Source organism: Gymnoscopelus microlampas, assembly GCF_963454915.1.
Source record: "Gymnoscopelus microlampas genome assembly, chromosome: 11".
Lineage (NCBI taxonomy): Eukaryota > Metazoa > Chordata > Actinopteri > Myctophiformes > Myctophidae > Gymnoscopelus > Gymnoscopelus microlampas.
In genome coordinates, this window is record NC_139948.1 from 30,751,281 (window position 1) to 30,763,780 (window position 12,500).

At 44.6% G+C, this 12,500-nt stretch overlaps 1 protein-coding gene across 1 annotated transcript in view; it reads right to left on the bottom strand.

Annotated features, from left to right (window-relative positions):
* Positions 1–12,500, bottom strand: part of ngfra (nerve growth factor receptor a (TNFR superfamily, member 16)) — a 33,967-nt gene that overhangs the window by 16,533 nt on the left and 4,934 nt on the right. Inside the window, exon 3 of the mRNA XM_084071587.1 lies at positions 1,435–1,797. Within this exon, the coding sequence (XP_083927713.1) occupies positions 1,435–1,797 (363 nt within the window). The remainder of the gene's footprint in view (positions 1–1,434; positions 1,798–12,500) is intronic.

The window sequence follows — 12,500 nt, forward strand, 5'->3', positions numbered from 1 at the left end:
CATCTTATCCCCGAGCAATTTAGCAATCTTTTTGTCTTCTGGAAGCAAGAGAACACACACCCACACACACACACACACACACACACACACACACACACACACACGCACGCGCGCACACATATACATATATGTACGCACACACTGTGTGTGTGTGTGTGTGTGTGTGTGTGTGTGTGTGTGTGTGTGTGTGTGTGTGTCTGTGTCTGTGTCTGTGTGTCTGTGTGTCTGTGTCTGTGTGTGTGTGTGTGTGTGTGTGTGTGTGTGTGTGTGTGTGTGTGTGTGTGTGTGTCTGTGTGTGTGTGTGTGTGTGTGTGTGTGTGTGTGTGTGTGTGTCTGTGTGGAACAGACAGTGTGACTAATTATCAATTCTTTTTCCACCTCACCTGCCGTCTCCTGTTTTTTCAAAGGTTTTTTTTTATGTCTAACCCAGTCTGTTTCTCTACCGCCAGCTGGTTCTTATGTATGTATGACAGCACATTAGGACATGAATCTACGACTACCATCTGCTATTAGTGTGTCCAGTACACCGCAGCAGGTGTTGACAGATTCTTTAAGTCCAGTTGTGACACACAGTGGTTTTGATGTGGTTTCACAAATTGCAATAGTCATTGAAAGTTGTGTGTTACTCCAAAAGTCAAGCATCAGCCTCCTGATTGTCAATCAATGTTACACACTCTCAGGAGTTACATTTGACACTGGATGTTGCAGTGTACAGCCGACAATGACTTAAAGCTGCAACCCATAGGTTTCATGTCCTACCAAGGATTTGAACCCGGGTCTCATGCATGGGAGACCAAACTTTTACCGAATTGAGAGACAAAATGCCTGCATGGCCTGGGAAGATATATATACTTATGAGTTTCAACCAGTAGGTGTTCTACCAGACACCAGGGGCTACATTTCTCAATGGAATTGAGTAGAGAGACCACCTCCAGCTCCAAGCACTGCATATGTTCTAGTTGTATGGAATTAACATACTCTATTTGTTAATGTAACGTTTTAAAATAATTCCCAGGTTGCAGCTTTAACAGCACTAGTTTAGTCTCAGAGGCTGTGAGACACATCATGCCAGCACTGATTTGAAGCTCGACTCTAATTTCATGCCCCATTCTGCCCTGGTGAATTTACAGCTTCCGTTTCCATTCAGTGTATTGTATTAGTGTACTATTGACCTCCGTGACCTCCGTGACCTTTAAAGCCTAGCATTCAGTTCAGCTTCCTGCCATCTCACTGTCTGACCCTCGTGCTGCCCTTTGACCCTGCCTCTTCAAACAGTCACCCTCGTTGACCTGTCCAAGTCACATGGGAGAGAAAATATTGTGATAGAGATGTAACCCCCCAAATAAGCTGTGACGATGTGTGTGTGGATGTGCATGTGTGTGTATGTGTGTGTGTGTGTGTGTGTGTGTGTGTGTAAGCAAGTGGCAGACTCACTGTGGCAGACAGAGTCACTGGCAGGCGAGCACGGCGACACCTCTATCTCGATGCCATCGTCGCAGATGGTGCAGGGTAGACAGGGGTCCAGGGAGCTCTCGCGCTCGGAGTACGTGTCGTCCACGCACTCCTCGCACATGGTGTCGTGGTTGTGATCGCAGTGCGCCAGCACACCCTGGCCCACTGGGCACACGGTGCATGGCTCGCAGCGGCCGGACAGCTCGCCGAAGAAGTAGCCGTAGTCGCACACGCATATGGCGTCGTTGGAGTCGGTGCAGGGCGTCTGCATTCGCATCAGGCCGGTGCACATGGTGCAGGGCTTGCACACCTCTGTGTGGCTGTAGTTCTCTGAGAAGGTCTCACCTAGTGAAAGGAGGGTAGCAAAGGAGACGAGGATGAGAAGGGAGGCGAGGAGACGAGGACGAGAAGGGAGGCAAGGAGACGAGGATGAGAAGGGAGGCAAAGAGATGAGAATGGAGGCAAGGGGAGAGAGGTTGAGCCAGAGGAGAGCGGGGGAATATGAGGAGCGAACAGGACAAAAGAGAGATCGAGTCTTTAATGACATTAATCATGTTTACTGCACATCATTAGAGGGGCGGACACATTGATCCAGTGGGCTCTTAGTGATTTGTGCTCTGGGACAAGAAAGGTGCTCTTGTTGGTGGATTGAGTCAAAAGCCTGCTGGGCTCATTACGATATTGATCCCTGTGTTTGTGCCACGTTGAGTAAACTGCTTAAGCCTAAATCATACACAGAAAGAGCCCTGACTGTAGCTGATAACACACACAATGATGAGATGGCCTACATTCAGAGATAACCGCTGTTTTGGCATGATCATGCATGTTGCTTGGCTACATTGTAAAAAGCCGTAAAGGATGTTACATATCATTCAGTATACAGTGTCCCGCACTGCAAAATCTGCCTGCCCGCCTACTTTGTCATATGACTGTGTCTGTGACTCAGAAAATAGCCGATCTACAATCTCAAAGCTTGTTACAATATGACACCTTGTGTCGTATTTTTTTATAAATCAGGCTTAACACTCCAGGATTCTGCAGAGTGGTGAGTGATGTTGGGCAGAACCAGGCACTGACTGGCTGCCTGCTGGGTAACCCCAATCTGTTCATTCATGCTCAACACTTCTGCGTCTGTCTTCAGGAACGTTTGTAGCGGGATCAGTCGGGATTGAAGCACGTTCCTGTGGAAGCGATGACCTCCAAGTCAGCCGCTCTGTCATTCCCCGAGTTCTTAGGGCCACAATGTAATCTATTAATATTGCATGTGGAATATAGAATTATTTCCAGATATAATTGGATGCCTCCTGAATTATGCATGGCGTGTGTGTGTGTGTGTGTGTGTGTGTGTGTGTGTGTGTGTGTGTGTGTGTGTGTGTGTGTGTGTGTGTGTGTGTGTGTGTGTGTGTGTGTGTGTGTGTGTGTGTGTGTGTGTGTGTGTGTGTGTGTAACAGATTGATGAGAGAAGAGATAGCATATACCATAACATGGTTCAGCGCTCGACTACAGAGATACAGAAATAAGAGTGTTCCCTAAATCTCATTTTCTACTTGTTTGTGACGTCCTGATGCAGATGCGAACATGAGAGCGGTCACCTTGTGAGGGCTGTGGTTCAGACTGAAAGAGCAGCTGAGTGTTTACTGCTATCATCTAACTCTGTATTGGAGTGAGACAGCACACCAGAGTTTCTAGGACTATTTGTGTGTGTGTGTGTGTGTGTGTGTGTGTGTGTGTGTGTGTGTGTGTGTGTGTGTGTGTGTGTGTGTGTGTGTGTGTGTGTGTGTGTGTGTGTGTGTGCGTGCGTGCGTGTGCGTTTGTGTGTATGTGTGTGTTACAGTAAGCTGTGTACGTGCCAGTGCATTCCTGTGATCGTGGCTCTGGATGTAAGTATATTGTACCTGTGCATGTTGCATGAGAAGTGCTACAGTAGTAGTGTGGCGGTTGCATTGAGCAACAGCATAAATTGTTTGTGTGAAAAGCCCTGGAGCATTGTCTCAGTGCTGGCTTTGCCTCACGTGTTGCTCTGGCAAGTGTTAGCAAAGCTTTACCCACTTTAACCCTGACATCTCTATTTGAGGCATGTCATAGGTGAAGATTTTGGAAACATTTAGTAAATTCTTAGAAAACAGATCGGCTATTTTCGGAATCTTGGGTTGTAGAGACACAGTGACTGCAAGGACCCTGCCAATAAGGGCTGTCATTTTGAAATAAGCACTCAGGATTTTACTGTGTAGATAGAGACAAACACAACAAGCTCTGTATCAGTAGCACCGTTTACTCAACCGATTCTTCTGACTATTTCATACAATATAATTGGCTGTATTAAATTCTTTGAAGGTGGGCTGGAATGTAAAGTCCAACCACCATTTAAAACTGATCCAAACATGACTGGTGATGTTGACTGCTTCTAGAAACCACTAGTGTGTGGGGCAGGCAGATTATGGAGACCAAACTAAATGGGGTGTGTGGCACAGAAATGGATTCAGATCACTCTATAGCAGTGGTTTTCAAACATTTGGTGTCCAAGGCACACCAGTGAGCAAGTCAAAATCTCACACACTGCACACCTGTATACATATAGCAAAATAGCTTGTTTCGCAATGCGACACAAGCTGTGAGCTTCTATTTCATAAAAAGTTTTTTAATAATAAAAAATATTGGGCATACCCAAAATAGGGACACCAGGTTGAAAGTGGTTACATTATTTTAGGGCATAAAATGTGTCTGTGTTGGGAAATACGCGTGCACAAAGTACTGAAATAGTAAATAAAATAATAATCATTATTATTCACAACTTTTTGTATAGTGTACAGTATATTGCAATAATAATATGTGGTAGTCACAAAATCCTAAGGCACACGTAGACCTTTCTCACGGCACACCAGTGTGCCTTGGCACATCATGTGGGAACCACTGCTCTATAGAAAGGTGACATCAAAGACTTTCATAGCCAGACAGTCTCTCAACAATCCACGGCCATATATGGAGGCAGAGGTAACGGTGAAGAATGGCTTTACACTGTACTGTACAGTACAGCCTGCATGTTTAAAAAGGACTGACATAAATGAGTGATTGGTAAATTATGACTTGAAGTTGTGAGCTCGAAACTGGTGTTTTCATTTCACTCAGGCTTAACCAGTTAAAGCGTCTTGTTATTCACAGCAACCCCACAGTGCACACGCTTTACAGCTAATTTTAGATTGCGTGCATGAATCTCATTGCCGTCCGTGTGTATAAACATGTCTAAATGTGACCATATGCACTGAGTGTTCAACAGACACAGGGAAAAAAATGTGTGCCTGTTTGTGTGTGTGTGTATGTGCGTGCGTGTGTGTGCATGCGTTTGTATGCACACGTGCCAGTACATTCATGCGTGAGTGAGTGGGAGAGGAGTAAATAAGTGGCCATCAGGAATCCTGCCCCCTACATCCTGCCCCCCTACATGCATCCTACAGTACACTGTATACTGTGCATAATAAATGTCACAGTCCATAAAAGATGACCCACCATGTACAGTAATGGTCTTGAATTGAACAGGGTCCACTTCTTCTTAATGAGCGTATACTATTTACAGTAAGAGACGGTAAAGCCTGAATTACACTTAGTTGCACCCCGGTGTCGCACATCCAAGATAGCAGAAGTACAAGCTCACATAGCCCGGTTGCTTAAGACCAGTTTTTAGGAAAATGTGGACACGGCTGACAAAAGCGCCAATTTTTTTCTACATGCTCTCCATCACCATACGTTTCATTTTGGAAGGGGAGCCACGTCATCAAGATGGCAGAAGGTGGCCATTTTGGATTTCAAAGATGGCCACCATGTAATATCTCTAAGTGCCAATATCTCGGTTTCCAAGCCAAGCCTTGGTGTCAAAATATATGTTTTCTGGGGTCAAGGAATTCAATAAAGCTATTGGGAATATCACCAAGTGACTATTTCTGCCATGATTTGGACATTTAGTTAATTCTGGCAATATAACGCTTTGGATAAAAGCGTCTGCTAAATGACTGTAATGTAATGTATACAGTATCTACCCAACTTTGTCGGCTAGATTATGCACAACATAGAACTCAGTGCCTCCCTTCAGATGCCCAACACGCAAGCAGGCAGGGCAGATCTCAATGTGGAAGGATGATGAGGTGGCACTCTTATCCTGATTATATATAGCCATGCAACACAGAGAGGGGGACATGAGCACTTAAGCATGAAAACCATCCATGCCCTCAGTTAAGGGTCTGCATTAACTGCCTGGCCAGAGAGCAAGCTGGTCTTCATTACATCTGGCATCACAGTGGTCAGCACAGACACCAGCCACTCCATGCTGCCATGTAACCATGAAGAAGCCGACACCAGGATGCAGATTCACCTGCTTGATGCCCTGGAGCATGGCTGTTCTACCTGCTACTCATGTATGTATCCATACAGATGTTGTCGTTATCCTCATCACCAAGTTTCATGCCTATCTACAGACATCTGGGTCGCTTTTGGCACTGGCAAGACCTACACCTATCTTCATAAATACCATCTGCCATGCTCTGGCCAAAGATTACAGCACTTCCCATTTTCCACTTTTACACAGGCTGTGACACATAAGCATTCTGCGGGAAAGGGAAGAAGCCAGTATGATTGGCTTGGAATTCATACCCTGTCGTCACCCAGGCCTTAAACTGCATGGGAGCAAATCCATACACTTTTGTGACCAAAGATAACCAATACATTGAACTTCTTGAGCGCTCCACAGTCATAATTTATGATAAAACGAGTGATTTGGAATTTGTTAATGAAGCACCGGGTAGCTCAGTCAGTAGAGCGCTCGCCTTTCGACCACAAGGTCATGGGTTCGATCCCTGGCGGCGGACACCATCAACTCACCATATAGGTAGCACGGCCTGGGTGCGGCAAGTCTTGCAGTAAGTACTGGGAGCTGATGGTAGGTGTGGCACTTTGACTCCACCTCAGCAATCCATCTCTGAGGGGTCTATGCACATTGTAACAGGGATAGACTCCCGCATCCTACTTACTTACCTAGAGAGTGCTTCGGCCAGAAGAACAAAATGATGGAAGTTTGGAATTATACATTCCACCAACTCAAGATTCACTGCTGCAGCATGTGACGTGAGTTGTCTACCAGTCTGGGATCTGGGCCTCGTCTGAACTGGCCCAGCAGCGACACCTAGTCCAGAAGGAGGGGATGGACATTGGATGTCGACAACCAGGTCTGGCTTCCTGTGTGGAGCATTCTACTGGCTTCCTTTGTGGAGCATTCTACCGATGGCGTCAAAAGCCTGCATTAAACTGGCCAAGTGGTTGTGGTGCAAGGTGCCCATGAAAGAAGGCACACTGGAATTGCACAGATCTTTGCAGTTGTCCAGGTGACAGATAATTTTAATACGTTGTTATTCTAGAAAGTGAAGCTAATAATTCACTTCATGCAGGTTATCCAGTTTTCAATGTGTCCTACCACTAACCAAGATGAAAATTATGTAAATATGCATTGCTAAAATGAACATATTTATTTGATCTTGTTACAAACAAAAATCAAATGGTATTCACAATAGCTTAAATGCATTCCTTGACACAGAAAATTTAATTTTGACACCAAGATTAACCTTCTAAGTGGCTTGGAACCCGAGATATTGGCACTTGTAGTTATTACATGGTGGCCATCTTTGAAATCCAAGATGGCCGCATTCCGCCATCTTGATGATGTGGCTCCTACCAAAAACTTAAAGTTATGGTGATGGAGAGCATGTGGAAAGAATGTGGTGCTTTTGGTCGCCGTGTCCACATCTGGACCTAAGCGACCAGAATAATTGCCAGAATGAACCAAATGTTCAAATATTGGCAGAAATAGTCACTTGCTGATATTCTCAATAGCTTTATTAAATTCCTTGACCCCAATATATATATTTTGACACCTACATTGACCTTCTAAGTGGCTTGGAAGCCGAGATATTGGCACTTATAGATATTACATGGTGGCCATCTTTGATATCCAAGATGGCCGCCTTCTGCCATCTTGATGACGTGGCTCCCCTTCCAAAATGAAACGTATGATGATGGAGAGCATGTAGAAAAAATTTGGCGCTTTTGTCAGCCGCGTCCACATTTTTTTGTTAACAGCCCTGGCTAACAACGAGCAGTGCCGTGACGCATTGTGACCGTGTAGATCGGATATCTTCAATGTGCGGCACGGCGCGCGGGGTGCACTACAAATGTGCCACTTCAGCCAGTGAAGACCCCCCTTTACAAACACTGATGTGTTTCAACCCCATTAGTGTCATCAATAATGTACGTTTGAGTGGCCTTGAAACTGGCCCCCATGTTCTTCACGATCAGCACATTTTGCTGGAGTTGCGCGGAGACCCACCCTTCCTACTTTGTACTACTACTACTACAAAGTCAAATCCTCTTTTTTTAACTCGGAGAGTGCAAAAATATAGGGCCAAATATGGGTCCATTTCAATCCTTTTTTACACACTCAGAGTTAAATGAACACTGAGTATCTTACAGTGCTGTGTACAGTATTTGAGTGTGTTATGGTTACCTGTCAGCACATGCATCATTGTTTTCTTTACTGTAACACAACTGACCTCCTCCTGACTCCGGTTTCAATGCACCAGATTAACAGCATTTGAAAACGTGCGTGACGGCTTTATTTGTCTTGTAAACCTGAAACGTTTCCGGGTGTAATTATTGCTTTGCTTCGTCGGTTTTTGATCGATTAACCCCTGATTCAAAACATATGTTTAAAGAGATTAACAAATCACAAAATTAGGGGTCCTAGCGGAGGAAATCGTAACATAACAATCAACAGTTAACCCCTGCATCCTTGATTGAGCATTGCTTTTTTTTTGTTGGTCTTGCTGGGGTCAGCGGTGTAGGAAAGTAGCTTCCATTGCCACGGTCTCAGAGGACCTGTCAGAGGGAAGTCTCATTTCCGTCTTTCTTATTCCCCACTGATCCGCAGTGGGAGGCCATTCGAGGCGCTCTGTTTCAATCTTCAGCGTAAGGAAGGCTGCGATTCTACTTTCCCTCGATCCGCCTTGAATCCCCACTGAACCCCAGTTAGCGAGAGCACTTCTTAAACGCTCCAGTGAGTAGTGGGGGCTCTGTCTTTTCTCTTGCCAACTTCACGGACCTCCCCCCCACCCCCCACCCCCCCAGTCAGTTTGCTTGGCGAGCTTTTTGAATGGTTCACTAAGTGAGGCAGCTCCGGTTGTGTTGTCTCCCATGACAGGCACGGAGAAGTGGAAAGGACTGATAAATATTTCAGGACTGCTGACACTGGCAGCCGTCTAGACCCCAGCATGATGGATAGAGGAGAGTTACGCTGACAGGAAGTGCCGAATTAAGAGGGGACATGGTAAATAAAGATTCCCCCATATTTACCGTGAAACAGGAAATGGGTGTGCTGAATGTTTTTTTCCCCGTTTAATTATTCATATATGCACTTCAGAACTAGTGACACATCTTATGTCCATATAGCTCTTGTTTTTCACGTGAGGTTCTGTGTTCATATAAGACCCTCTCAAGCCGTATTTCAGCATGAATACTTTCAGAGGCATCGGGTAGATCGAGATAAATTGTATCATCCACTAATAAAAAAAAACAACCATCAATGTCGAAACCGATTAAAATAGTGGATAATGTGCTGGAAAGTGACTGGATTTAATTTTAATAGCTGTTTGTCTGTCAGAGGCGAGTACTGTAGCTTTTCTGTATCTCAGCACAAGATAATTGTTCTCGTCTCAGAGGCACAATAGCATGTTCAATGTGGTTTAATCAGCAGGATCAAACGAGTAAAGATGCATCGATGTAACAGTATGCATGATGAATGAGTACGTCTGGCCCTTTGGTGCCCGGCACTCTAATCCCATTTTAGTCCCTAACCCATTCAATCCGGGAACGCATGCTGTGTCTTTTTGGATCTTTTTTTGCTATAATTTATACTTAGGGCTATTGAAAAATAGCAGATCTACAAAGCTTTGCACACATTTTCACACGATGTTTTTTCTCTCAAAAACAGCAGATCGACAAGCTCATAATCCTCATATGAGCTTGTATATCTTTCTATTTTTGAATAGTCAAAGAAATCTTAAAAGTGACACAGATGCGTTCCCGGATTGAATGAGCTAATACAGTGGATGAGTCACACCAGCTGAGGAGGGGCAAGAATGCCGCCTGGATGAAGAGCAGTGCAGGGAAACAGAGGGAGGCTGGAAAGAAAAGGAGCGGATGAAGAAACAACCGCCATGAAAAAGCTGCAGCATTTCTGGCAGCAACCACATCATTGGAAGATGCAGTAGTAGATGTTTGCCATGCACGCCGTCTGCACCGCTGATGTTTACTGTGGGACTTTTAAAAGGAATACTATGTATGATGAGCATTCTTTGTGACATTGAACCAAAGACAAAGTCCAGGCCCTTATGAAGCATGGCTGTTTCTCTCTGCAGGAACCGGGCACCTCTTGATCTTGCTCGACTAATTTCCTGCTCCAGTCATTAATGTCATTTTTTGCAGAATTTCTTGCTTAATTACTTCTCCTCCTCCTCCTCCTCCTCACCCCATCGTCTTCCATCCAACTCTCTGCTTTTAATCTCCTTCTACAGTATATCCAGCATGACTGAATGTATAATAATGTTGATGCAAGGCATGAGGAGCTAAGTTGATTTATGCATTTTGTTTGACCTTTACTTTGGCAAGTTAGTCTCGACAATTTTGTACATTGTGTCCAGGTGGCTCAGGTGTAAAGTTTCTGCCCACCAATATGGATACTGGGGTTCGATTACGACTCGGTGCCTCTGGCTTGGCCGGGCATTCCAACAAATACAATTGGCCGTGTTGTGCTGGCGGGAAGCCGCCACGGGAGGACGATCTCTGTCACTGCACTAGCAACTCCTATAGGTTGATTTGTTTGACAGGGAGCCGAACTGGGAGGGATAGCGTGCTGCCGTGCTCCTCCTGCCCTTCCAGTGAGTGAAACTCCTCACTGTCAGATCAAAAGAAGCAGCTGTGCTACGAGGAGACACAACTGTGTCTACGAGGAGACACAGTTGTCTACACCGTACCCAAGACCAAAGTAGGGATTACACATGTATATATACAGTATATAAAATGTATAAAATAAATAAATAGATAAATAAATACATACATACATACCTACATACATACACACATACATACATACATACATACATACATACATACATACATACATACATACATACATACATACATACATGTACACAGGTGATTGTTTCATGCAATCAATTCCCAACATATTGTTTCGGGGTGCGCTGGTTTCAGTACATTCAACCTCCTCTTGTGTGTTGGCTTGTGAGGCGCGTCCTAGCGAGACCTGACAGAATGGGTTTCATTTGGTGGCCTGCACGCGCATACTGGTTCTTATCAGTGTGATGTCGTCTATTAAGGGGTCTATTGGCATCCTGCCCTTCGCCCTAATCCCAGTTCATTTGAAAATAAGACTTCAAGTGAAATCAAGCAGGCTGGGATTCCTACACAAGATCTGATATCTGAAATCTCAGGTAATCCCAGGATACCAATTTGAAGCCAGATCACACAGCAGCAGAATTTCACCAAAATCGAGAACTGATTTTCTTCACATGAATATTTCGACACCAGCCTGCATGCAATCATAAGGAATATGTTACATTTTTTATTACATTGAATTGTTGTTCTTGAAGATGTGTTTGTTTCACACAAGGTTCTTGGTGTGAAACGCCTTTCCTATTGCAGTTCTTGTTTACAAGCACCATTGCCAGTATTAACATCTTGTGAGGGTTTATTAGTGTAATATATTGACACGCACCAGAAGGTATCATCCAAGCCCACCACATTACTACCATATGCTGTGTGAATAAACAAACTCCAGGCTGATTTGACGTTAAGGATTACATTTCAAATAACCTTTAGGAATTGCTCAGGCTCAAAATAGAGCACCCTTATGGGTCCATCGTTACACTCTCAGAGTTAAATGAACACTATCTGGCTCTGAAAACATACATTGTACAGTACATTACAGCCTGACGCAGTATACTTCGGTATTCCAGTCCTCCTCCTGAGCTATGCAATGACTCTATGAGGCGTTTTCTTTGACGTTTAGCGGGCCGACAACGACTTTGAAGCACCTTCTGAAAGGGCAAAGGGTGCTATAGGGTTCCAGAGGAAGCTAAATGATTGATATTTAGGAACCAAATGGACCATTACAGGTCTGTAACTTTGTGAGTGTACAAATGTAACTAAATGCACCCTTTACGGGTCCATTTGGTTCCATTTGTACACTCCCAGAGTTAAATTAACACTGAGGATTTTGCTGTGAATAGAGAGGTAACATTGTTACGATGTTTGTTTGCATGAAAGCTCGCTGGTTTGTCTCTGGGACATTGTGGTGTTGGCACCTCTCCCGTCCCCATTCTGTAGGATCAGTGCTAATGGTTCACAGCCCTGAGCCCAGCTGTATACTGTAAGTGAGGACATTTGGGCCCACTTTGGGACCATCAAACAAAAATTTGTGTCTGTGTTTTTTGGGACATTTGGTAAAAAGGCGCAGCACGGCACTTTAGTACTAATGAGCAAATTGGACAATTACGTTCAGTTTGTTTTATGCTGTTTTTGTTTTGAACAGAGAACTTGATCTGCCTTGACGTGTTTGTGCAAGTATGCATGTAATTTGGATGTATACTATACTGTATACTGTGTGTGTGTGTGTGTGTGTGTGTGTTTGTGTGTGTGTGTGTGTGTGTGTGTGTGTGTGTGTGTGTGTGTGTGTGTGTGTGTGTGTGTGTGTGTGTGTGTGTGTGTGTGTGTGTGTGTGTGTGTGTGTGTGTGTGTGTGTGCGTGCGTGCCTGCGTGCGTGCGTGTGTGTGTAGCACAAGCGTGCGCGTGCAAGTGTGTGGGTGTACAGTACTGTATGTGTGTGTGTACAGTATGTGTGTTAGTCATGCCTTCAGGGGGAGATTTCCATGAACATGTGTTTCTATACAGTACACCAGTTTGTGCGTGCGTGCGTGCGTGCGTGCGTGCGTGCG